Here is a 27,976-nt window from a genome sequence, read left to right as displayed (position 1 = left end):
ATGTTTATAAGTTGTGACTTGGATGGAGAGATATTATTCAATTGATACTGTGACCGAATCACAATAAGTAGGTAGATAGACCGGTGGTGACAATAATTTTCTTAGTGATTTTTTTACCTCAATGTGTTGTGATTCTTTTCATGAATAAAAAATAATCAATTTAAAAATTTTACATTTCAGGAATTGTATGTGGTACGATGTTTGTTATATCATTGTGTTTTGCTACAACCACTGGGTCATACGTGTTCGCCATGTTCGACTCATTTTCAGCCAACATTCCACTGTTAATCATTGCTTTTATTGAATGTGTTGCAATGTCCTATGTATACGGTCTTAAGAGGCAAGTGCTAGTAACATATTTATTTAATATATATTGAAAATTGAGAATGGAAATGAGAAAGATGCCAAAGAGATAACAAACCGACCAAAGAGCATATTTTTTTTTATAATTTCCATTCAGCAACTATTGTACAAATAACAGGTAATTTAAATAATTATTTATTATTGGAGTCAAGTGTTGCGCCCATTTTTCTGATCTAGTATACACAATGTGCCTTAGTTTATCGATGCATTGAAGACCTATTGGTGGCCTTGTCTCTTTGATACATTCCACGTTTTAATCCTTGATTCTGAATGTAGTCTGCTGTTACCCTTCATCTATTTTGAGTGCACAGTGATAATAAAGTCATGGCTCACATCAAATACTTCTCTTTAAGTATCTTAAATTGAACAATGATAATTCATTATCTAGTTGGCAAGTCCTCGCTCTAACTTCACTGTGTGGCCTGGATTATACAAATACAGAAAACAACTATTTGATAATATAAGACTTTCATCGAATCAAATCTATGAGGTCCGTCATTCAAGGTAAACATTCACTTAACAGAATTTGTAAATTGCTTCCGGACGATATGTGATAACTATGCTTCGAGATCAGCAGGTTCCTAAACCAATAAAAACAATCCTGCCATGATACAACCAGTTGTGCTTAAAGTTGCGTTAGAATACCAACAATCAATCAAAAACTGATCACATATGGAAAGATATATTAGTTGCATACAAAAGCAAATTATTTTCTCGATTCTTAAATATCATTGGTATGAATCTTAACAGTTGAAATTATACATCTGTAGCATATATTTTATGTCATTACGTTGATTGTTTTAACATTCATTTAGATTAAGTTTGGATGTAGAAATGATGGTTGGTACCCGTCCAAGTTACTTTTTCATGTTTTGCTGGCGTTTTGTCGGACCTGTTGCAATGGTTGTGATTTTTACTGCGAGTATAGTAGAGAAAATATCCAATGGAACCTGGTATGAAGTTTGGGATTCTTCAAAAGTAAGTTTTATTAACTATAATCACATAATTACATGTACTGTAAATACGTTCTTGTATCTAAATTGCATCAAATTGTTTGACTAGCGCATACATATTGCTGCCAAATATTGACAGTTAATTACAATACTTAATACGTATAGACCATTTAACTAGGTTACAATTGGCTAGTTACGTATCAATCATAGAAACATATTATTTTTGGTGTATATTTTAATCATATATCTCAAACTAGTAGAAGTAAAGAGAGAAAAATACAAACAGGGTACACACAATTTATTCAAGCCTTTTACCTGAAATGCTAAATTAAATATCAAACAGATAAGTATTTTAATCTCATTTCTTACGTAATTTTATTATTCATGGATTTCACTCGTAAAAGAAAGATTAAAAACCAAAAATGCGTTTTTTGTTGTTGTTTTTTTCATTTTTTTTAATATTAATGTTAATAGGGGAAGGAGAAACCATCATTACTTATGAAACCATAATATAAAGTTTCAAGAAGCACTAATTGTAGATAGATAGTTAATATTAGATAGATAGATAAACTAATTAATTAAAACGTAAGTTAACTATTTCTAACTGTTTTTCAGGGTTTCGCAGTTACGTCCCCTTGGCCTGGATGGTGTCAGGTCGTAGCAGCATTAATGATTTTATCATCAATCTTATGGATACCAGGTGTTGCAATTGCTAAATACTTTAGACTTATTTCATGGAAAGAAGAAGTGGCATCATATTTCCCCGATGAGGAATTAATAGAAGAAAGAGGTATTGAACCACACGAAGATACTGTTATAGAAAAATATTTGCTAGGATTTAAATAATACAAACGTTTATATGCAGCTAATTACTTGAACCAATAGTTGTCAGGATTTAAATAATATATGGTAACGTTAGTTTGCAGCTTATTACATGTACTTGATCCAATAGATAGAAATTGCATACATAAGATGAAAAAATTACCGGTCAAAATAGTTGCAACGATTTAAATAATAGCAAACGTTGATATGCAGCTTATTACTTGAACCAATGGTTATAACTTCTCTACGTTAGATGAAGATACTACTGGAAAAAAATAGTTGCCCGGAATTTATATAAAAAAACATGATAGAAACGTTAAATTTATTTTTTACTTGAACCAATGGTTAAAATTTTTATACGTTAGATGAAGATATTTATGATTAAAACATATCTGCAATGTTTTATTACTACTAACGTTAATACGCATTTTATTACTTGAACCAATTGTGAGAACTTTTCTTCGTTCGATGAAGACACTAAAGACAACAAAATGTTTGCTAGGATTTACATGATAGTAACTTGAATATGCAGCTTGCATTGTATTTCTTTAACCAATGGTTAGAACTTTTTTTTACGTTAAATGGGAATAAAACTGAAACGAATATTAGCCAGAATTTGATAATATGCAGCTAATTACTTGGACCAATGGTTAAAACTTTTCTACGTTAGATTAAGATACTACTTGAAAAAAAAATTATCCGGAACAGTAAAAAATAAAGTTACCAAATCAAAAAGAAATAATTGTTCGCGTGATAATCCATAGTTTTTATCTTTAGAAAAGTTGTTCGTACTTTTGAAGCACAAACTATATGGCCGAATTTGGTTTTGTAATGGCACAATGACAAATCACAAGTGACATGCATTTACCAATGTTAAATATTCTGCATCAATTTGAATATGTAGTATTCTATACTGAAAAGAAGGACCTGTGAAATATATTAAAAAACAACACTGATGCTTTCATGTTTCTATTTTTTTGTCATCATCATTTCAAATTATTTTTAGTGTATATCTATTAAAGAAAGGCGAATGATACCAAATGGATATTTAAACTCGTTAGTCGAATATGCATAGAAAATCCCATAGCAAAATAAATGTCAGCAATACAAATAAAAATTCACAACAGTTTAACAGATCATGTTTTTATTGTTTATCGTATATTGTTAGTTGAAGCGAGGTTCCCTCTTTTAAAATAACAACGTATACAAAGGGTAAACTATGGGAACCACAATCTGTAATGTTTTAAGAATATTAAAAACAAGCACGACTTTATTTTCATAAACAATACAATAGCTTTAACCTATGATGGTTTACTTTTTAAATTGTTATTTGGATGGAGAGTTGTCTCATTGGCACTCACACCACATCTTCCTATATCTAAATACCAATATTAACGTCACACATACTAAAATACCATTTTAACTAAATGCATCGATACCAGTTTTAACTTCATACATAAGAAAATTTCATAACAAAAAAAATAAAGAAATGTCATATAATTTTATAGCAGTTATTACATGTAGGAACATTTTTTTTATATCAAGCTGTTTAAGGTGTTGTTTGTTTCCTTAAAGGTATTAAAAAAGAATAAATGTAGTGTCTTTATAGATTTAGATTGGATGTTGTAGAATAAGAATTGTTTCTCATGTGTATAATTTGAGTAATCTTACTTCGTGAAGCATGTTAGAAACCTCACTGATTTTAAAAACAAATACACGGAGGGTTATATCCTCAAAATGCAGGACTTTTTGATAATCACCATAATAATGTTGACTTTGGTTGACTTATCTCACAACAGACAGTTGGTACATACTGTACAATCTAATTGACTCATATGAATCAGAATTCATACAATTCTTTAAAAACAAAAAAATAAACAAACGAAATAATAATCTAGAATAGTTTTGTTTAAGTTCCCTTTCACGTATAATGAAGATGATAATACTATGTTGCTCAAAAAGTAACCTTTCAGTTCATGTGAGCATCTCAAATATCCCAGTGAAATGAAGTTAAGGATTCTACCGAAGCAAGAAGGTCTACTACATATCATGATACTTTTTTTCTATATTGATATACATGTAGATGTTTGACTTGATGCATGCTTCTGTAATACACGTCAAGGTTTCAACCTTCATATTGTCAACTTTACTTGTCAACACAAAGTTGATCACCGTACCTGTAACAGAGGGACGAATGATACAAGGGGGTTAGTCAAACTCATAAAACGAAAATAAACTGGCTAAAAATGAAAAGGACAAACAGACAAACAATAGTACACATGACACAACAAAGAAAACAAAAGATTTAGCAACACGAACCCCACCAAAAACTAGGAGTGATCTTAGGATGTCCGGTAGGGTACGAATATCCTGTTCCACATGTGGCACCCGTTGTGTTACTCATGTTATAACAAATCATGTAAAATGTCTTAAAAGGTAGGTCACGTTCATGAAAGAGAAGGGTATTGTAGTTACGACGTATACGATATCATTTCTGAAACGGCTATTCCATAACGGTCAACTAACTGGTGCAACATGAAATCTGCTCCATTGAACGACATTAACACTTTAGATACATTACGTTTGTGTATTTTTACACTTTACAGATTTTAATAACAGAGGTGTGTACCATTTACAAAAACTGCTTCGACATAGTAGTAGTAACTATATCTAATTATCGTTAAAGAACTAACCGAAGATTCAAATAATTTGTATCATCGAAATTAATGTTTCAAAACATTATCACTAAAAGATTTATGCACAACGAAATAAAACACCAAATCAACTCCAGACACAGAAAAAGCATTATTTACAAAACATCCACAACGAAATAAGGGACAAACAACATATTCGCCCAAAGAAGGAAAGTCAGAAAAAAGAACAAAAAAGGTGGTCATTCGAATAAAGTCAAATGAATTTCAAATATAAAAAAAAAAGATGTGGTATGATTGCCAATGAGACAACTGTCCATACAGCATAGTCAGTTATGAAAGGCCCCGATAGGACAAAGTAAAAAAATTCAAACGAGAAAACTTACGGCCTTCTTTATATAAAAAAAATCAATGAAAAACAAATATGTAACACATAAACAAACGACAACCACTGAATTACAGGCTCCTAATTTGGGACACACATAAACAATGAGGCGGGGTTAAACGTGTTAGCGGGATCCCAACCCTTCCCTAATCTGTGACAGTGGTATAACAGTACAACATAAGAACGAACTATAAAAATCATTTGGAAAAGGCTCAACTCATCAGATGGACAAAAATACAAGTGGAGGTGGCCGGGTTCTTCAAAGCAGGTATTCAAAAAACGATTCTATTATTTAGATAAACTACACACACACATTTTCAAGGTAGCATATAACCATTTAAGATTAAAGGTGTGAAGAAGGGGTTGGGGGTTGGTAGCGTACTTATTCTTCAATGCCTTGATACTTTCAAATATCGCTCATCACTGATCCTTAATTTAGTTGGGAAATGTTTCATGTAAATACATAAACGTATTGATCAGACAAATCATAAACAATATAATTCTCAGTAATATGATAATTGCTTTATGTTTTGTATATAAAATATGGAGATATATTAATAACTTAAACAATATTCTAAATTTCAATATGAAATTTTATCAGACAAAACACAAATATTGATAAAAGAATGCATGTTATATAATTCAAGCAAAATAATAGTTTACCCTCTCTAGCTTTAACAACTACGTAGTGAAGTTTTTTAGAAACAATATGATTGACAAGTTTGAGAAATTGAGACATAAATAACTAAACTATTTAACCTGTTGGTAGAATTTTACTTCCGACGATGTTAAACAGTTGTTTCCTCGACTTAACTGAAGGTGTTGTGTTATTAAGACAGAGTAAAATTATAATAAATAACGACGAAGTAGATATTTGCAAAACATTTTGTGCTCGATTACTTATCCAATTAAAACCTTATGATTAAACAAGAAACACACTTAAGAGAAATGATTTTGATATTTTTCTTTTAGTGTGAATGCTAATGCGTGGCAAAATTAGACAAAGAAGCAGTTGTTGTTGACACATTACAAATTTGCCTGAATTGGCATACGAAAAATTCGTTATAATTATATAATCAATTATGTCACGATATTTTAGAGACACATGAAAATATATAACTATATATTACAATAACTTAACATAAATAATATGTTACTCTTTCATACAATTGTTACAAAAACCAAGAACATCCAATAAAAGCGCTAGCAATATCGAATTAAAACGCTAGCAATATACAATCGCTTCAAATGTTGTAGATCATTTTTGAGTTCATAAGGATTCCTCAGTTTAAAAGATGATATATGATATGATTGCAAATGACACTATTTACCATAACAATATTACATTAAAGCAGACAACATATCAGAAAAATGCTCCACATGGAACTACTTGATACAACCGCATTAATCAAATCTTGCATATTAAATGAATGAACCCTAATAGTTCAATGTTTGATGAACTCAAACGAAGTTTAATTTTGAACACACAGTTTACACCTTGTCAGTAAAGAAAGAAGGGAATAGATCTGTGATATTATTTATTTCAGTTTCAATACTTGTAATTCAATCAAAAAACTATAGGCATTGGGATGATCTTGCTATGACCATTACATAAATCAATCAGCATATTTGTATTTTACAACAATGCGTATGAACGGTTGTTTAAAAAAAACACCTCTTTCGTCCCTCTTTTAGAAAATTTAAAAATAAAATAAAGGGGCAAAGTAAATGAATTTTCCTGGTTTTCCTTACAATAACTTGAGTATACGTCTAAGGATATCGATGCAATTGTACATATCCATGTCTCCATATCAAAACGGAAGGTTGAGAATGATTCATTTAGTTCTAGCCCTAACCGTTTAGAATTACAATCCTATTCTAATACTTTTTTGTATATGGCTTGCTTCTCAACCACTTGTAATGTGTTTTATTTTATGATCTTAAACTCTTATGGTTCTTTACTTTAATATACTGAATCTAATCATGTATTCAGATTGTAGATTTCGAGCCTGGTTTTGAATTGAGGTCCAAAAGATTCCAAATTATTCTGTGTTTGATTTCATATGAAACTTTGCAGTATTTGGAGTCTTTGGTATGTCGAATTTAACCATGTATTCTTTAATTTAAAGCCGGGTTTTCATAATTGTCGACATAAATGTACAAAAGGTTTAACCGTTAACGTAGTTATATTTTATTTTTAATGAATACGTTGTGATCTTTGGTATGTTGAATGAGGAGAAGTATGAAGATTTGTGGTTTGGTCAAATTTATATCTGTTCAATTTCAACAAAAAATAGATATATAGAATTTTTCGATAATCTTGATCTAATGTGTAGGGATCGTTATCACATTGGCCCATATTGAGGTCCAAATTTAATGCAACAAATGGGAGTATTTTAATTTACCTACTGCAGTAAACGTAACATACATCAAAGCTGATACGATATTTTTTACGAATATTTTAAGAATTTAATGATTATCAAGTTGATCGTTTTAGATATATCTGAGAAGATTTATAGGGATGTTTAGTTTGTGATGTTATCATGATCTGGTATCTTTTAGAAATTTTGATGTTTATGCTATAAACTGAGAAAATGTTTTAAATATTATTCATATTCCTTGTACGGTGGTGGATTAATATAAGATTTATGGTTCAGAGGATTTTCAGTTGCAAGATTCGTTCCACATACTACCTCATACTGCGGACTTTTGGGATATAATGTCGGTTGGCAGTTTGTTCCTTCTGTCGTGATCATGACTGATTGTTTGTTTGCCTCGGCGATTGGGTAACATATTGGGATTGCACTATTTGCAGGCTGGGATGGATTTACATATACAACTGCTTGCTAAAAATTAAAAAAAAGACATATTCGTGAAATTAACATTTCTGTTTACTGAGATATGCAATAAACATGATAAAGCTTAATACAAGAAAAAACCAAAACAACATATGATTTAAAACGAAAAAGTTTTGAAAAGAAATCGCAGGTTCAAAGAAACAAAAAAAAAGAGTTGGAAAGCAAGTCTATAGACTATACAGATACATTTACATTACATGAAGTATCTGAAAATTTATAAACGTGTTTTTTATCTGTTTCATGCCTCATGAATTACGTATTACTTAATCGTTTTATTTTTCTGGTCCTTAGATGAAGAACATTTACAGTTTCATTTGTACGGATGAAACATGAAGGTAACTTTATCTTCTTACACACATAAACATTATGCTAAGTAAATACAATAGATGTTACAACATTATGACATTATATTAACAATTGTAAGACTGTTTGGAATTGTCCATACATGATTAAAATGGCTAACAATGTGGTATTAGCTTGTTATACATTGTAATGGTCTGTTACACGTTCTTTAGCAATCAAATAGAAAATTGTGTCTGATCTTTTTTGACATAGCACGTGTTTTTGGTGTAATTTGTGATAAATTTTTTTTTGCATACCACAATTAAAGCATCGTTCTGGACACATATATGTATCATTCTTTAAAAGCACAAGCAAGTCGCTATTCAACTCAAAACCTTATTACAAAATATATAAAACGACTTTAACCTTGTCATTACAGTTTGTATTATTAAGAAATGGTATGGTTAGTACTGGTGTTACGTCCTTTTAAAAAAATACACACATGGCGTGCAGAAAAACAAAAAATATTTTGCTCGGACGTCAGATAAAGAAACGGATGAAGATTGATTGGAATGAATACAGAAAGTTGTTGTTGTTGATACTTTCTTTTGTTTAGACCAATGAAAGTAGGTTCTTTATCTTGAAGATCGCATTGATCACTAGTATAAATGCCTCGTGTTAAGATAGTTTGTTAGATAAATTCGCACCACAGTGTCTTTGGTACCTAACACAATACCGTATAGCGGGTTATTTTCGCGGAATGTTACTTTGCAATGATTTTCGCAGATAGAACAAAATCGCCAAAATAAATAATAACCGCCAAAATATTTCGTTTACCTTATTTAAAGAAAATCGCGAAAGTTTACACTCGCTTAGATAACCCGCTATACGGTGTATATGGGGTCAGTAAATTAAATATGGGGTTCACTGATATATATTGAATAAGGTCACTAGCACACAATGTAACTACTACTATTATCGCTTTAGACACAAAAGGGGCACGTTAATTAAACATACCTGCTGGTTTCGTATGTCAAAAGGTGAACAACAGCAACAGTAGGATGCTGATATGATCGTGACTACGAATACAGCTAAAGATAATACGACGATTGGAATATATATTTCATAATAAATATTACCGCCATGGCCGTCAATTCCACTCTGAAACATGAAATATTGTACATGTTGACTTATTTCTATATGCTGAATAACAACCAAAGAAAATCTTACTGACGAAGATATACGGAAAAATGTATCCAGTTAATAGTCAAGTACACTTAGGAAGCAATAAACAGTTAGAAAAAAATATTAAAATTTGCCTTTATAAATGTTACCATCACCTTAACTTTGCTTTTTTGCATTATCAAGCTACTGTTTGTGTCATATATGGGCATATATATGTGATTTGAATCTTCCATAGATTTTATATCCAGTATATAAAATGATAAAATATAATTTATTAAAATATACTTAGACTAAATAACATATGATTTTTACTGTATGATAATAGCATTAAATTAACGTGAATTCCATATTTTTGGAATTGGTGCTTAGCGGGCTGATATGAAAAGTTTATCACATGCTTCAAGTGTTATCACATGCCTTTCCGTAACGTTATCGCATGGCATTCCGGTAAAACTCGGCAAATTCCGGAAAATACAACTCAATGCTACGTTTTCACTGCAAAAGATTTCAAAGTAGTGTACAAAACAACTATTTGCATACTGAAAAGTATATTTTGTAAAATAATTAAAAAAAACAAAACCAAAAAAAAAAGCAAATTATAAAAAAAAATGCATTTTTTAAAAGTTTCAAACATAATTTCGAAAGTTACTTTACAAAAAAGTTTTCTTTTCAAAACAGTGTTTATTATGTATATTTTTGATTTTTTTTTTGTCGTTTCGTCAAAATTTTAATGTTTTTCTTCTCTGTTGAGGCATATGATAAAAAGATAACATATTGAATGTTCTAAATTTCGGGTCCGACGTCCGTGAACTTTTCACTCTTTGAACATCTATTTGGGAACCACGTAAAAGGATCAATATATGAATCTGTGATTTTGCTCCATCGTTGAAGCATATGATAAAAAGATCATAACATGTCATTTTTCATATCGCATGTATTATCAGCCCTCGGTCAATATCAGCCCTCGAGCCATGCGGCTCTTGAGCTGATATTGAACCTCGGGCTGATAATACATGCGATATGAAAAATGACATGTAATAATCTGATAGTATTGGATTTGCTGAATGATATATGTACACAGTTTTAGAAAAAGTATCACTTCAAGCGATTGAAATTCTACTTTTAGCCAAATTTTGGGGAAATATGTGACTTCTTTTCACCTCTTTTTTTGCAATATTTTATAACTAATAAATGCAGATTGTTGCCATGGACATACTCAAAAGAAATTATATTTTACCATTTTATATACTGGATATAAAATCTATGGAAGATTTTGATTACTTACATATGCACATATATGACACAAAAAGTAAGCTTGATATTGCTTGAAAGCAATTAAAAGGAGATGGTAAAATCTTTAAGGGCATATTTTTATATTTTTTCCTAACTGTTTATTGCGACCTAATATGAGTTACAAAATATTGCACGGAACGGATATGATCCCTGCGCAGGAGATTGATCAATGAAATACTTGGTTTTGTTTTAAGTTGAATACGTCAAATGTCATGTAAAGTAAAACATAAACAAATTGCCTAACCTTTAGAATAAAAAAACAATCATAGACACATTCAGGTAACTATTGTGTCTTCAACATTTTGTAATGATACCAAAGAAAGATACAACGGTTAAAAATTAAAAAAAAAATAACATAAACAAAAAAATAAGTAAAGATAATCTCCACTTCAAACCGAATCAATATTCTTTTCTTATGTAGAAAAGACTAACTACAATACAAATTATAAAGTCAAGCATAATAAAAGTAGATAATGTTGATATTTTAGATATATTTAGATAACAATGTATAATAAAATGTTTACATAACCTTGCAGAATGTTTTTTTAAGTAACCGATGCAAAATTTAAATGATAGGCTAGATAAGATGTCGTCCGCCATCGTGTACATTTTTTTTACTAGAAAACAAGCGGTTATCAACTTTTATGAAGTATGCAAATTTTGACTTTGAAAAGTGTTATATATTTGTAGGACTCAAATCTATGGCGGGTTCCAAATATATGGCAGATTCCTAATCTATGGTAAATGTGACGTCACAAACGCTTAACAACTTCAAGCTATGGCAAATGTTTGTTTTCTCCAAATCTATGACAGATCTTTTACAAAACGTCACAATTGAATCCGTCGCCGCCGATTATTATCGCAGAACTCATAGATGAGGGTTATAAAGGGTTATTTTCGTGCAACGTGTTTTCATATTTTCGCGAGCAGCCCTGAAAAAGGTTCGTTATTCACCGTGTTTTGTGAAATCGGTAAAAAGATCAACGTGCAAGAAATGTTTTTAACGTTCGTTCATCGTTAAATAGCAATTTTAATTCGCGTCCTTTTATGTACATGTAGATACCCCCTAGTTCATGCCCGCAGAGATTTGAACACTATTCAATATAAAGGTATTTCCCTAGACAACAAATTTCGGATGGTTTAAAGCAAGATGTGACGTTTTATGCAAAAGCAGAAAAAAATGTGCTGTACCAGCCGAAGACCGCAATGAATAAGGACACCGCTGTTTTTGGTACCAGGAATGTTTTAGAAATAGATTCATAATAAGTATTGTATGGCTGTATAAGTTTAAAATGAAAGTTTAACTTACCAGATACCAATATGATTTAAATTGTCATCAACTAAAAAATGTATTAACGATAAAAAAAAAAAAAAACATTATGTAAATATTTTCTTTTTAAAAAAAACCTCTCTTCTTGTTTGCTAAGGGACTTACTTGTTGGTTGGATTATAATAAGGGCTCAACAGGTACCACGCACAGATAAACAAAAATGTTTATTTTTACGGAGCGTCTCATATCAATCTTTAAGTCTGTATACAAATTCATTATTTGAAAAAGTTTTGGTTGAACATTATGAAATGTTTATTCACAAATGTTTATAGGCATGCTCCCGTTGTCGTATATTTCCACTTGTTTAAGACAATTCCGTGATTTTTCGTATGTTATGCATACGGTTTTCCATTTGCACATAATTTGCCACATATTTTGAATCAACAAAATCAGTCATAGATTAACAATTTACAATACTTGCCATATATTAAAATTGTCAAATACCTGCCATAGATTTTTGATGACATGACGTTACATGTGCCATAGATTATGAATCTGCCAAAGATTAGGAACACACCATAGATTTGATTCCTACATATTTGTTAAGCTTTTTATTTTCAAACATAACATTATTCTGTGCTTAAGTCGCCCTTTAAAAAACTCTACCAATTAAGGACCAGTAACTAACATAACTAAGAGTTGTAAAGGCTCGTTTACGACAATTAACGTATAACCTGTTTTGTGCCAAGACAACATGTTTCTCGACCCACTTTTTTTTTTAAGTTTTCTTCAGATACGAGTTTAAATCGATGGTGCGTTTCATTTCATATTCATCTTCATGTAAAATGTGAGCTAAAAGCAAAATCCAAACTTTATTAAGTTAGAATGAAGATAGGATGATCCTAAGACACCCAATTAGGTGTCCGAAAGTTAAGATGAAAAAAGCGATACATCAAAAGTGAAGAGAGATTCGAGAACACGACTTATGACAAAGACGTGTAAAGATGGACTTAGGACATGTCTTAATCCTAAGATAGCTTCGAAAACATTTCACAACCCCTGGTTTTCTAATACATTTAGCCAATTATTTGTTACATACATGTTCATATGCGGACATTCACACAGAAAAAACAATCCATAATACATACATTACCATTAGTGAGGATCCTATAAACCCACTAGGAATCTTCAGCTATCCAAAAATGAACTTTATTGCACACTAGATCTCATATTTGAAAAATCAAGAGGGGCCAAAATGAGAAACTGCACACCTAACTGTGGTGTGCTACCTTAAACTATTATTTTTCTGTTAAAGTTGACGTTGAAACTGAATGAATAACTTACAAGCCTATGATACATCAGCGATGTTTAAAAAAATTAAAACAACCTTGACTCATTGTTAAAAGCAGTACGGTGACTCATAGTTGTTACTTTCTGTATCGTTTGGTCTATTGCAGACAATAGTCACATTGGCAATCACACCACCTCTTCCTTTTTATTTTCTTATCGTGAATAATCATTTTAGTATCGTCTTTGATTAACTTTGGAATGATAACACTCATTTATTTATTAGTAGATGTGTGTTACAATCGTTACATGTGTACAACAAAAGAATTATTACTCACAAATAGCATTATTATACACGAAACGAGTATTATAACTGGAGAAAAAATTGCTGCTCCTAGAATACTGCAAACCATAAAACTGATTTTCTGAAATAAATATAACACATCTAATATATAATGAAAACCCACAGTGATTATAAAGCACATGACTAATACATGCCAGGCCTATGCTAATTTTCGTAATTGTTTGTGCATTGTTCAATAGAACACATAACACATGGGTAAAGAAAAATTATACATCGATGAATTTAATTGCCCGATTTCGATAGTATCCGATTACATACACTTAATTATTGCTAATATGTTATTGTATGACTGTCATAGGACTATCATAGAATGCAAAATGTGCGTACTATACTGTTAATTTAAACCGTCTTACGATAGTTCTAATCATGATGGTCTTTTGACGTTTTGAATCTGATGTTACATTTCCCTATTATATGAAAAAATCAGTCTTTCGTCTACTATATCTAAACAATATGTATAATTTAATTAAAAAGAAAAACAACCCACTATGGTTAGTATACTATCATTAGGACTTGTAATTCTTTATTTGATGATTCAAACGATAATACCATTATAATAATAATAAGAGGGAAAATGAAGTTCTAAACCATAATTTTTGTTTAAATTTGCATAATCGTTACTACAATTTAACATAAAATGATTGATATTCAAATCCCTATTTAAGGGTGACTGGTGAAAAGAATAATAATTATTCATTGTCTAAAAGTTCAAACTTTAAACAGATGTGAGGCTCTCAGAGTGTTGAAATAAGGGTACATATTTTGCTCGTGGCACTAAAAGGCCCGTTTCGCATCATACGCAATTATTCCATATGCTATAAAAATGAGCAAACTACTGAATCCTTGCACCGTTAGATGAATTCATATACGCATTACTCAATTTTCAAGGTAGTACATTTAACGGATAATGTATATTTCATAAAGTGTTACTTTTTAGAATTTTGGATCATCAACATGCTCAATGCTCTTTAACTTTGTGCTTGTTTGGCTTTATACATATTTTGATATGAGCGTCACTGATGAGTCTTAGCACTGGCAAACTGATTTATAATACTGGTACCTTTGGTAACTATTTGAAAGTATTTAGTTTCTTTTCATTGTATATCTATCTCTGATATAATGTATAATGAAATGGCAAATTTAAAACAATTAAAATGCTGACAAATACAGGTTTTATCGGTTCAACTGTAAAGCTAGCATTTCTAAGACAATCTTCGGACATGTATTATGATATCATATCTTTGCGATTAGTTTTAGGATGTGTCCTTTACTTAAAAACGTCCAAATACATCACAAGGGACTAAAATATGTATTAGATCATCAGCGATCATCCAAGTCCTTACATACTTAAATGTTCAAGTCTATTTTGCCAACCTTTAACTCCATCGTAATAATATTGTTCGTTTCTGTGTGTGTGTTGCATTTTAACGTTGAGTCGTTTCTGTTTTCTCTTATTTTTGAGATAAGACGTGGCACGGTACTTGTCTATCCCATATTCATGTCTTTGGTTTTGATGTTATATTTGTTATTCTCGTGGTGTATTGTCTGTTGCTTGGTCCGTTTCTGTGTGCTGTTGCGTTTCGGTGTTGTGTCGTTGTTCTCCTCTTATATTTAATGCGTTTCCCTCGGTTTTGGTTTGTTGCCCCGATTTTCTTTTTTGTCCATGGATTTATGAGTTTTGAACAGCGGTATACTACTGTTGCCTTTATTTATATATGGGGGATAATCAGCAATTTTTTCTAGGTATGTAACAATTTTACAAAACAAATCAATGACCGTATCAATGCAGAAGCGTTTTGGAACATGATTGAAAATAGTCTCGTATGACTATGCTGACACATCTCTTAGTAATTTAAACAAATCTTTTTCAAGATGCTTTTCTTACTGATGAAAGGGCTAAATTGCAAATAACTTTGAAATTGTTATGTTGTGGCCAAACCGGTTCTTGTGGTGAACACTAAATTTTCAAAATAATCTGGAGGCCGGCGAGACGACTTTATTTGCTTAAAATTGGTATGGACGAATACTGCTACATGTAATGCAGGGCAAGCTCATGTTGATTTGTCACAAACATATGTTTTAATGGCATATTTGTCCAATTTCTGTATTGTATCTTCGATATTCGTTCACTTAGATAAATGATATTAACTGAAACTCGAAAATCAATACATTTTATAAAAAATCAACATGCGCTTGCCCTGCATTACATGTAACAGTATTCGTCCATACCAATTTTAAGCAAATAACGTCGTCTTGCAGGCCTCCAGATTTTTTTGAAAATTTAGTGTTCCCCCTAAAAACCGGTTTGGCCATAACATAACAATTTCCAGTTTATTTACAATTTACACAGTGTGTATATGTAAAAGTATGTTTAAATGAACATATGTCCTCATAGTTTATGACTTTAGTCATTAAAGATTGAAAAATACAGGCAAAGTGTAGATGTTCATGAAGTGTCCTATATTTTGATTTTAGTGGAACCTTAACTAATGTTTCACAGAAGGCGATGAATATGTCTGTTTGGATCACGCATCGATGTAAATATAACGGAATTTGATGAACTGTCGTACAAGTGAGAGGCTTAGAGCTTTAATAATAAACTGTAAATAATTATAGGAACAGATGTGATTGATCAAGAGTTTAACTTTCTGTTATAGAAAGTATCAGTTCTTCAACACCAACCTTGCATTTGAAGTTCGAATCTAGTTTATTTTTTATAAACAATGGCAAGGATCCAGTGATGACATACTGCAAGTAAATAAATTCTAATTTAAAAACCTAAAGAGTTAAAGGAAATACAACACTGAAATTATTTTTTTCAAATAGTGCAGCAGCTACAAGCATATTTTAGAGGAATTGTGCACATCCTGCTACAAGCATGAAATTTGGCTTTGACTTAGCTTAATTATTTCTCTTCTATGTCAGATAGGGAGGCATTTGAAAAACAATTCTCACTTCCGGTAACAACCAAAATGGCGGAATTGATACTTAAATCAGCCCAATATCGAAGGCTAGTATGTAAAAAGGTGTTATTAACATGCTACTATCATAATATTTGGTACATACCTTTGTTATGTCCTACCTTTGGATAACATGTATAGATTAGATGTCTTCAAAACCCCTACTTCCGCTAAAAATTCCACTTGGAGGACATTGTCTTACAATAAGCTGTTTTAGGGAGAGTAATTAAAATGTGTTTTAAAGTATTGCTTCTATCATTATATAGTACAGGAACCTTTCTTTGTTGCTTCTCGTGGATACAATGTTTCAGATATATGTCTTTGAACCCTTACTTCCAGTAATGCGCAAACTGGCGGACACAGAAATACCATATTTTTCTTATATTCAACTTTTTTCAAAATGTAAAGAACATGAGGTTTTTTTTGAGCTGGTCTTTAAAATTTGACTTTAATTTATCATTAAAACCACTTATTCTATTCTGAAAATGTTTAAATACAAACCTAACACTTCCGGTTAAAATATCACAATATGGCGTTACTTTAAAAGATGACTCCTTAATACATATTTTTGATTTAGAGTTCTGGATAGATTGATTAAAACAAAATAAAATCACTTAAGTACTAAAAAAAATTAAGATTACTACTATTTTGCCAAAAATACAAGTTGATTCACAATGTACACGCTTCTGACAAAATGACGAGGCCTAAAAAGAGTTGTTTAAAAGTCATCCTCTTGTCCCTTCGCAATCCATTCGCACCTAGACTTGGTAACATAAGAGCCAATTCCGAGCTCTTCTCCCTAAACACTTACCTACGTATGTTGCACGTTTACATACTGGAGAAAACTAGGCCAATTTGAGGTAATAGCCTTAATTAGCCTTCCCTTTTGCGCAAATATTTATTTTATTGCTTCGTTAACAAAAGTAACCCCGTCTGAAAAGTTAGTGCGGTTTTTTTTTTTAGAAAAACCCTGGTGATTTAGGCTGATTCAATTGTCATGCTTTATGTTCAAGTCAAATCTGCAAATGCCATCATTCCACGCAGTTTTTTCCCTTTCAAGCAAACAAAAAACCGTTTCACAACCGGTAAAGACATGGATCACAATAATTGTGTGTGATAACTTATTGCCTAGTGCATTTGAAAGATCATTGATAGATATTTATCCAAAGATTTTCCCCTAACAAACACAATCCATTGTTCGTCTACCCCTATGTCACGGAATAGCGAAACAGTTATGACAACATTATCAGTTACGACTTTTCAAATTATGACTTGTTTACTTTCGTTGACACATGCACCATGATTCTAGTGTAAGCATCTTAATGTGAACATGGTGCTAAACTTGAAATACATCACGTGGTGCATAAGATATAATAACCTGACCATTTTTTGCTGCAACTACTTTACGCATCCATGACTGCATCCACTCTTGTAACAGTTTCAAGGTAACAACAGTGGTTGTAGTCTCATATGCGTAAATAGACAATAATTGTAGTTTGAAAACTGATGCAAGAAGCAAGATCTACATTTAGGGGAAAGGATATACACAGACGAATCCAAATTCAAACCAAATTCCTCAAAATTGGCAAAGTTTACTGAGAAATGAATACAATAAGAAAGAACTTTTTAGTTTTTATTCACAGCAGCTTAAGCTTGCTCAATAGAGTTTAAGGAGAAGGTAGTTGTAGCAACAATTGCTTAGAATTTTCTGTGTTATCCACCATATGATGATTGTTTCTAGTTTAGCACCATGTTTACATTAAGAGGCTGTCACTAGAATCAAGATGCAATGAAACTCAGAATTAATTGAATCATGACTCGAACAGTCGATACGGATGTTGCTGTCATTGCTGTTTCGCTAAGCCGTGACATAGGGGCAGACGAACCTTGGCTAGCGTTTGGAAATTTGAAAAAAAAATGTATATATATTATATATCCATGACCTTTTAAATGTACTAGGAATTAAGAGATTACAGGTTTGCTGGATAAATAACTGCATTGGTGACATGGATGGCGTTTTTAGGAAGAGGAAAGATTTCTTGAGTCTTTTCCCACGACTCGGTTTAGTCTTTTCCAGCATGTAAAACGTATGGTATATCATGGCGGCTGTGAATGAGTAACAAGCTTGGAATTGGTTCCTATGCTTACTAATCCAGACGCATATGAATAGCAAAGGGGAACATATGATCCATGGGAACCCTTTTGCACAAGTGAGGCCTCTTCGTCTTACATGTATCAGCAACTTGTACATTACCGATGTAAGAACCAATACCTCGGTCTTTGTAAATGTGGTGTTGACTGTGAATAGACATGTATTTGCAGTCATAAATTAGTAATTATAAAGATGTTTTGTACTTTAGTGATTTTATTTTATTTTGTTTTTATCAATCTATCCAGAACTTATCTCTAAAATATATGCCATATTTTTTACCAAAAATTTCAAACATTTTTTTAACGGAAGTTTTCATTTTTTATTTAAACATTTACAGCTGGATAGAATAAGTGGTTTTGATAATAACTTAAAGTCAAAAATTTAATGACCAGCACTAAAAAATACTTTTTCTTTTCATTTTGAAAAAAAACTTAATATCAAAATATTTAAATGATCAATATATCTATGTCCGTCGTATTGGATATCAACGGAAGTGGGGGTTTCAAAGACATAGTTCCTATAAATTGTATTCATGAGAAGCACCAAAGAAAGGTTCCTGGACAATATGATGATAGAAGCAATACTTTAAAACACATTTTAATTACCTTCCTTAAAATATAAAAGCGTTACATATATTTAAGCAATTTCACTCAAAAAGACATTATGAAAACAATAAGTGCACTAGTTTCTTTATTCACCGTACAATTATTTTCATTCGGCCTTTTAAAAAACGGAAATAGATATAAAATAGATATATACAAAAGTAGATCGGCACTTGAAGACTATTGTTTCGATTTCTCTAAAATTGATCTCAAACTAACCAAATAACGTCCTAGTCAATATAAATTTTATTTTGGTGTTGAAAATGTTCTGTGTTGCAATGTCTTATTTATAAATTGACTTTTCACAAAGTTTTGAATTTTTGAAATACTAAGGCTTTTCTACATCAGGTATAGATTACTTAGCTGTATTTGGCTAAACTTCGGACAATTTAGTCCTCAATGGTCTTCAACTTGGTACTTTTTTTGGCCTTTTAAACTTTTTTCGATTGAAAAGTCACTAATAAATCTTTTGTAGTCGAAACGCGCGTCTGACCTATATACAACTTTTATCCTGTTATCTATGGGGAGTTTCTTTACATGCATGTCTGAACTATTCATTTTTCCTTTTTGGTAAGTATTTCCTCTTGGTATTTTCTTTATCTTGTAATTTCCTGTTTATTTTGTGTTTTGTGTTCTGTGGGTTTTTTCTTTTTATCGTTCTTAGCCATTTATTCTCATTTAGTTTCGAATATCATTATGTTGACTTTAGCATCTCATCGTCTTTTTTCTTATTGCTGTTACATAATGTCTCTAGAAAATCATTTCGAGATAAGCAGCTTAATATGTAATTGTTGTGCCTGTCCCCAGTCAGGGCTCTCTTACTTGTGTTTGACTAGTATGTTTGTATGTTGGTTGATCTATATGTTTCTGAGTTCAGTTTGACGTCCTAATTCGCTGAATATTGTACATTATTTCTAAGGGATTAGCTCAAGTACGCTACCGCGTTTAGCATCGTTTCGCTGTGTTGAAAATTCATTGGTGGCATTTGGCTGTTTTCTGGTCTATTTTCGGGTTGTTGTCTCTGTGATACATTCCCTATTTCCATTCTTAGCTTTTTTTAAATGAATTATTAGTTTGAAATAGTATGTGTGTTGTTTATGCCATTTATCATTAGCATGCTGCAGTATTTTGCTCTTCTGTTGTATCTAACTTGTTCACAAATGTTTCATTTACCCAAAAGCAGCACCCACATACTGGCATGGTTTTTAAAGATGGCCGATAGACGATACTTAATATTGCCAACACTAATCCTAATCCTATTTGTACAGCACCTAAAACCTTCAGCGTTCTGATTGTTTGGCGATATTGTTGGTTTTGTTGTTGCTGACCAATCAAAGAGGAATCGTGAGGGTTGTAAGTCAATATTTCCATTCTTCAAAAAACAAAATAATAAACATACCAATAAAAGATTATTCTATTCTATTTCATTAAGCAAATTACACAATTTTTATCACCAAATTACCAAGCCCATGCACAGAATTAAAAAGATTACAATTTATTCTTTGTATGATTATATTTCTTATATTAATTACCCTTTTTTCGTCTATCATATTTCATATCCAGTGTCTAATGTTGCAAGTGTTAGCCTTGGAGGGAAGAAGTCGGAGTAACAGAGTTATCTTTATCTCGACATTTTGTAATCAAGAATAACAATATCAATTTCTATGAAAAACTTAAAACAAATTTAAAATCTAAAACGATGATCATTGTCCATTGTATTACTATGTATTTTTTTCTGTTTTCCCACTTATGCTAATTTTTTCAATCTAATTTTTAAAGATTATGTCAACTTTTCCATGTAATTTATTTTCAGTTTATATTTGTTGGAAGTAAAACACCTGTTACTAGAAAGTTGGTTTATCCTATTCTTCCACATGAATGGGACGATCATACGAATGAAATGATGGTAAAGTGTGTTCATTGAAGGAGATGCAAATCATATATACTATACATTTGAAACTGTCATGAAGAAGTAATTCCTTTTTTCAGTTGTTTTCTAATTTTGAACCCAAAAGTGTGTGCAATGTGTAGAAAAGAGGGACGAAAGAAACCAAAGGGACAGTCAAACTCATAAATCTAAAACAAACTGACAACGCCATGGCTAAAATGAAAATGACAAACAGACAAACAATAGTACACATGACACAACATAGAAAACTAAAGAATAAACAACACGAACCCCACCAAAAACTAGGGATGATCTCAGGTGCATCGGAAGGGTAAGCAGATCCTGCTCCACATGTGGCACCCGTCGTGTTGCTTATGTGATATCAAATCCGGTAAAAAGTCTACTTCGGTATGTCACATTCATAAAATGGAAGGAGATTGTAATTACGACGTTTGGAAAATATCCGATATCATTTGTGAAACGGGTATTCCATAACGGTCAACCAACTCGTGACAGAAACGTTTATCAAATTTGATAAGGATATGAAGACAAATTCGTTGTTCTATCATGGTATTTTTTAGCTAAACTGTAATGACAATACGTATTATAGATATAATGAATACAAATTGATTCTTGAAAAAGAAACCATGAGCTGACGGAATCGACGTTTATTTGATGAATCTATTATTCAAACTTTTTAGTTTGAATATATAAAACAGGAAGATGTGGTATGATTGCCATTGAGACAACTCTACACAAGAGACCAAAAATGATGCAGAAATTAACAACTATAGGTCACTGTACGACCTTCAACAATGAACATATCCTATTCCGCATAGTCAGCTATTAATGGCACTGAAATGACAATGCAAAACAATTCAAACGAGAAAAGTAACGGTATAATTTATGTATAAAAAATGAACGAAAAAACAAATATGTAACACATAAACAAACGACAACCGCTATAGTCTTTAGAAAATCATAGCATTTACTATGAATACTTATACGTGAACAAATTATTGGTTAAAGAAATATAGATACTACATCTACATCAAGAGAGGTACTATATGTATCCAACCAAGACTGTTCAAAATTAAAATGTTAATTGCGATGCTGACCGCAAGTGGTACTATGTTTATCCACTCCAGATTGTTTAATTTTTAATCGCGAGGCTGGCCGAGATTTTTTGATATTTCAAATTTAACTGCTAGGAGTGGATAAATATGACGCATACTTAACAAACCATTGTAGCTCTATCCTAAAAGATATAATTGTACTATTAATTGTCTGTGGTGTGTCTTTTTAGCCAGTTTATCAGTTGTCAGTTTTCGTTGTCAGTGTATTTGCAATCTATAAGTTTGACAGTCCTCTTGTTTCTTTTGGTTTTCTTCTCCAACCATTGAAGTGATGCCCGTCCAATTGACATATCGACGGACAGGTTACTACTAGTTCCCGAGGGTATCACCAGCCCAGTAGCCAGTACTTCAGTTCTGGCATGAAAATACGGATTTTTTTTGTGTTATTGAAATTTGCTATTACAAAATATTAGAAATTATTATAAATTCAGGAATGTATCTCCCTCATGACAAGCTCTGATTTCTTTCACGGATTTGCCTATACTTTTTGAACCTTTTGAATTATAGCTCTTCATCTTTTATATAAGCTTTTGATTTCAAATATTTTGGCCACGAGCATCACTGAAAAGACATGTATTGTTGAAATTCGCATCTGGTGCAAGACAATTGGTACCGTTAATTTTATTGAGTATGACACCCCAAGAAATATCCGTTGAAATGGATATATAAGTATTTGCGACAATTTGGATAATAATTGTTTTCTTGATTTCTCCAACAAATCTAGTTATGTGGTTCAAACACATTATTACTTATACTTCGCAGTATGTAAATGAGGAAATCCGAAACATTTACATTCTTCATATATTTCAAATATGAATCATTGAAATCATCGTTAATTCTACTGAGTTTATTGTCTCCCGGTTTTCTCATAACGATCTCCTATTTACTACAATAAAACTGAAATATTTGAAATAGCGAAATTATCTTAACCTCAACTACCTATGCTGATTGCAATTTGGCTAATGTTATTTTGCATTAATTAGAGGCTTGTTAGCTATAGTCATAAGTTGTTTAATAATCTTATTATTTTAAGTACAAATATTATACTTACATTCAATTGATAATATCGTAAATTTGTACTTGTCAAGTAACAAAGTTATATGTTAATAACGTGTTCCGGATACAAACAAGAATTTTGAGATGATCATTTTCTATTTATAAGCTGTTTACCGATAACAAGATGAAGCGTAATAAGACTGCGTAATAATGCACTTAGGTCTGACTAATAACCTATGTGCAAAATATTTTATTAGTACACGTCCCTTATCCGGTATATCGAGACAAGTTTTAGTTAAACAACAATTATAAACGTAGGTGAAAGATACGTGTTTTGTATCGAATGGTTTGCGAATGTTAATTATTTTTTATATTGTTAATCCAATCCATACACATTTAAGAATACATATATAAATTGGATATTTTTTTATGACAAAAGATCATATGCTGTCTTGTTATAATCGTAAAATGTTTGTGAAAGAGCAATACCGCTTACCTGTATTTAAGTTTTTAAAATCATTTTGCAATGATATAGTTATTTCTTATGGTAATGTGTATAAAGTATGTCCGTTTTTTATATGTTACGCTTGTTCAATTCCAGCGGAAATAGTAAGAAATTAAACAAGACCGACTGTATCGAAAACGGGAATTTTCATGTGTCTTTATCTATTTTTCATTAGCAAATCACGTCTTTTTTTAATATATATATATAATATTCATAGTTAAATAATTCTGTTTACGCACTGGTTTTATCTTGTAAAGACATTACTTGGGAATGTTACCAGTAAATGTGCATATGCATTTTGGTCAAATTGAAATGTGTGAGAACCTTAAAGTCAAGGTAGGGGTAGTAAAGAATTTTAGTGTAAGTTTAAAATCACAATCCTATATCTTGACCTTTGAAAAAATTAGTAGTTCATATGTACTTCCCATTTTAGGAAATATTTTTTTTCCAAACATTCACAGTAAAAGGGGTACGGTATTAGCCATAAAAGGAATTCAGAACAGAACAGAACAGAACAGAAAAGCAGCTTACAAGCTGCAATTTAATGGGAAACAGAAACAAAATGAAAGATCGGACTTGCCAAGATGGTTCTTATAAAAAAAAACTACATGAAATCGAAACGATAAAATTAATTTATTGAAAATATGTAATTGTGTGTAGATTTTTGTACAAGTCAATTGAAAGCAATGTTGGAACATTTTAATAGAAAAGTGTTCATACAATGTTACTATTTGAATACACATTTTAAGGTTTGATTTTTTAAATTATCACTTAGGGGAATAGTTCATTTTTCATACTCCTATTGCAAATCCCATGTTCTGTAAACTGGATGTCTAAAGCAAATTGTAGGAACAAATATAGATTCAAGTTCGCAGCTTTAATCTGTAGACATCTATCATCTATTCTTACTTTGTTTCCTGGATGCTTTAAATGATTCTTACACTCGTTATCAATGCTGTCTGCATTCATGGTTTATATTGAATAGATCAATTTAAAGTCAAATTTCAACAGGTGAAGTCATGCTTTACGGCATGCAAATCAAAAGTTTCGCGTGTATTTTTCGAAAGTAACACATCAGCTTCATTGGGTTCTCGTATAAACTAACACTCATTTATGTGTCATGAAACATCTCATATGTTTTTAAAATGATTTCATGATTCTACTTTTAATTAATCAATCGAAATACTCTACAGGGAAAACAAATTCGAACGTTTTATCAAATGAAAATACTCTCAAATGAAACAATTTTTATAAAACGATACCAGGGTAAACATATGTTGTACGACATATGATAGTTCAGTCTATGAATGAATCAGTGACGCTCCAATAGAAAATATTTAAAATGCAATCAAATGACAAATTTGAAAGGATTTGATGATCCAAAATGTCGATACAAAAATTTATATTCTCTAAACAATTCTATTCCTGTAGTAGAAAATCCACAGCATTTAGATATTATCAAAGTTTATAACAGGCCAGTCTCTCAAAAGAGGCAAAAAGAAAAGAGAAACAGTTAGAGGTCAGAATACCTTAAAACATGATGACCAGGTTTGAAATGCACAGGCTCTGCCTATGGCTTTTTGCTGAATGTATTTACGACAAACGAAGTCTACATTCGCGAGTAAAATTAATAGTTATGCAAGCATGTGTTTTTTCGCATTAAATAGTAGATAGCTATACGCACTGATACTTCAGATAAAAATAGGTATTGGATCATTACATACATGAGTCTTGTCTAAAATATAATATTTGATAATTGATTTGGATTTCAAACTACCTATAAGAGGTCAAACTACAAATATATTAAAAAGAAAGAAAATAATTTTAATTCAATTATGAACATACATACCTTTGCCAAACATTTATATTATGATATGACCAATAAGCACAAACGTCAATTATTTACCTATCAATATCTTATTTATCAAAGGATTTTTCTCTTAAACTCTGACTTTCCACTATAAGAATATATTTATACATATATACAGCTCGTTTAAATATCAACCCAACAATTTTAGATCTATAATTTTGCTTTTGCAATTTTTTGTTCTTCCCTCGCAGGGATTCGAACCTATGCTACTAAGATATCTTAACATCAAATCGCCTGCACTGTAATCGGCGCGCTAGACCACACAACCACCTAGCCTTCAAAAAATGAAGCTCTCGGTGGCCGGATGTTACCTTTCCTCGTCAGTTTTAAATCTAGCGTCGTACTGCTATACATGATATATAAGGCATGCAGATGTTATTTTTACAGATCAGCTAAATTATCTATAGTAAATGATACTACAAATTAATTTAAGATACAGTCAAAGAAATAATAATATTTATAAGAACGTCTGAACCAGTGACGACGCTACAACAGATTTATCCATCGGATATAAAGAGAATATCATATGGCGTTTTCAATATCGCATCCGTATCAACTCAAGACACCAATATAATTCCAAATATCTGCTCGAGGGATTATATTGATTGAGGGTTGATACGGTGTGTGATATTGAAAAAGCCATATCATATACACCTTATTATAAACATATACCTCAAGTAGATGTTTTTATATGACATGACGTCAAACAGATAAGGAGGTTATAAATGACGTCATACAGATTATAGGTTTGACATGACGTCATACAGATTAGGGTTTTGATAAAGCCTTTGCAACAGTGACTGCAATCGATGACGTGACGTCATACAGATTAAAGATGTGATAAAGCCTTTTGCAACCGTGCTGATATCGAAATCATCACGGGTGGCTGATACGGCACGCTTGCTATTGCTTGTATTGCACATACAATTCATCTGTATTTACTACTAAGTATATAATAAATATATATATATACTAAAATTCATACAACATCAACACCAAAATTAAAAAATGCTTTAAAAATATATGTTTAAAAGAAAAGTTATATAAGCTGCAAACATTTCTTATCATCATACTTTTACAATAGATTGCTGAAAGCGTCTAATAAAAGTAGTATGTCTAGCGAAATATTTGGTGAATCTATAAAATATAACATTTTTTGGGGTTTTTTTCTCCAAAATATCATTAGCATATTAAAGTAACATTTTTATGCGGTTATATATACTGGTTGATAAGGGTATTACACGTTTGGATTATGTGTATAACCAACCGCTTGGTCAGTTACGGGGACAATGAAATACAGTTTTGCTCTAGGATGCAGTACTGCCCTTCCTGCTTTATCCATTAATGGTAGCATATTTGGTGCCTGCATTTGATTTCCAGATGAATTTGAATTTATTTCAGGCTGTGAGTGGCTCATGACACCATCCATCTGTTGAACATTAATTTATTCAAGATAATATAATTTAGTTATATATTAAAAAAAATGGTACAGAGAGAAATTACGAATTTTGTTGATTTTTTCGAGCTCTTGTGCATTACTTCTTTTTATTATATAAATGTTTTTTTGTCTTTTTTTAATTGCACTTTTTTAAACAAAAAATCGGCAAAGGGTCTGCAAATAGGTTCCAATACATGTAGATTTACGTGGGAAGTATATTGTAACAGACATTATTATGTATATCCCTGAGTCTGCGCTTAGTATATTTTTATCGATCTCCGGAAGGGTAAGAAGATCCTGCTCCACATGTGGCATCCGTCGTTATGCTAATGTGATAACAAATCCGGTAAAAAGTCTAATTCAGTAGGTCACATTCGTGAAAGGAATGGGGATTGTAGTTACGACGTAAGGTAAATATCCGATATCATTTGTGAATTGTTAACGGTCAACCAACTAGTGATTGCGTTCGTAAAATTTAGATTTTAGATTAGACCGTTGGTTTTCCCGTTTGAAAGGTTTTACACTTGTTATTTTATAACCCTTTATAGCTTGTTGTTCGGTATGAGCCAAGGCATCGTGTTGAATTATAGCCGTACCTTGACCTATGATGGTTGGATTACCTTTATTAATTGTTATTTGAATGGAGAGTTGTCTAGTTGGCAATCATACCACATCTTCCTATACTTACAAAAAAGTCTTTCTTAGGAGAGAGTTAT

General features: G+C 31.5%; 2 protein-coding genes across 8 annotated transcripts in view; one reads left to right on the top strand and one right to left on the bottom strand.

Annotated features, from left to right (window-relative positions):
* The window catches only part of LOC134720822 (sodium- and chloride-dependent transporter XTRP3-like), a 39,313-nt gene extending 36,066 nt beyond the window's left edge, over positions 1–3,247 (top strand). For all 3 annotated transcript variants that reach the window (XM_063583354.1, XM_063583353.1, XM_063583352.1), the window contains 3 exons: positions 181–340; positions 1,179–1,341; positions 1,932–3,247. In XM_063583354.1, coding sequence (XP_063439424.1) covers positions 181–340; positions 1,179–1,341; positions 1,932–2,162 — 554 coding nt within the window. In that variant the 3' untranslated portion in view covers positions 2,163–3,247. The remainder of the gene's footprint in view (positions 1–180; positions 341–1,178; positions 1,342–1,931) is intronic.
* A 3,801-nt stretch (positions 3,248–7,048) lies between these two features.
* On the bottom strand, positions 7,049–23,630 carry LOC134720821 (uncharacterized). 5 transcript variants are annotated; one of them, XR_010107797.1, is made up of 7 exons: positions 23,503–23,630; positions 20,578–20,799; positions 16,780–16,881; positions 16,396–16,461; positions 13,688–13,774; positions 9,332–9,475; positions 7,049–8,020 (listed from the first exon to the last, which is right to left on the bottom strand). XR_010107797.1 is itself a non-coding variant. In XM_063583351.1 (6 exons), exons 2-6 carry the CDS (start codon positions 20,796–20,798, stop codon positions 7,781–7,783), a joined length of 735 nt encoding a protein of 244 aa, XP_063439421.1. In that variant the 5' UTR covers position 20,799; positions 23,503–23,630; the 3' UTR covers positions 7,049–7,780. The 5 variants fall into 5 exon arrangements, 1 of the variants encoding a protein (XP_063439421.1); XR_010107798.1 differs by having other exon boundaries at positions 20,601–20,799; XR_010107795.1 differs by having other exon boundaries at positions 16,396–16,881.
* Between the last annotated feature and the right edge of the window lie 4,346 nt (positions 23,631–27,976).

This window comes from Mytilus trossulus, chromosome 6 (genome assembly GCF_036588685.1).
Source record: "Mytilus trossulus isolate FHL-02 chromosome 6, PNRI_Mtr1.1.1.hap1, whole genome shotgun sequence".
Lineage (NCBI taxonomy): Eukaryota > Metazoa > Mollusca > Bivalvia > Mytilida > Mytilidae > Mytilus > Mytilus trossulus.
The sequence above is the reverse complement of the archived record's forward strand: the minus strand, read 5'-3'. Positions and strand labels throughout refer to the sequence as shown.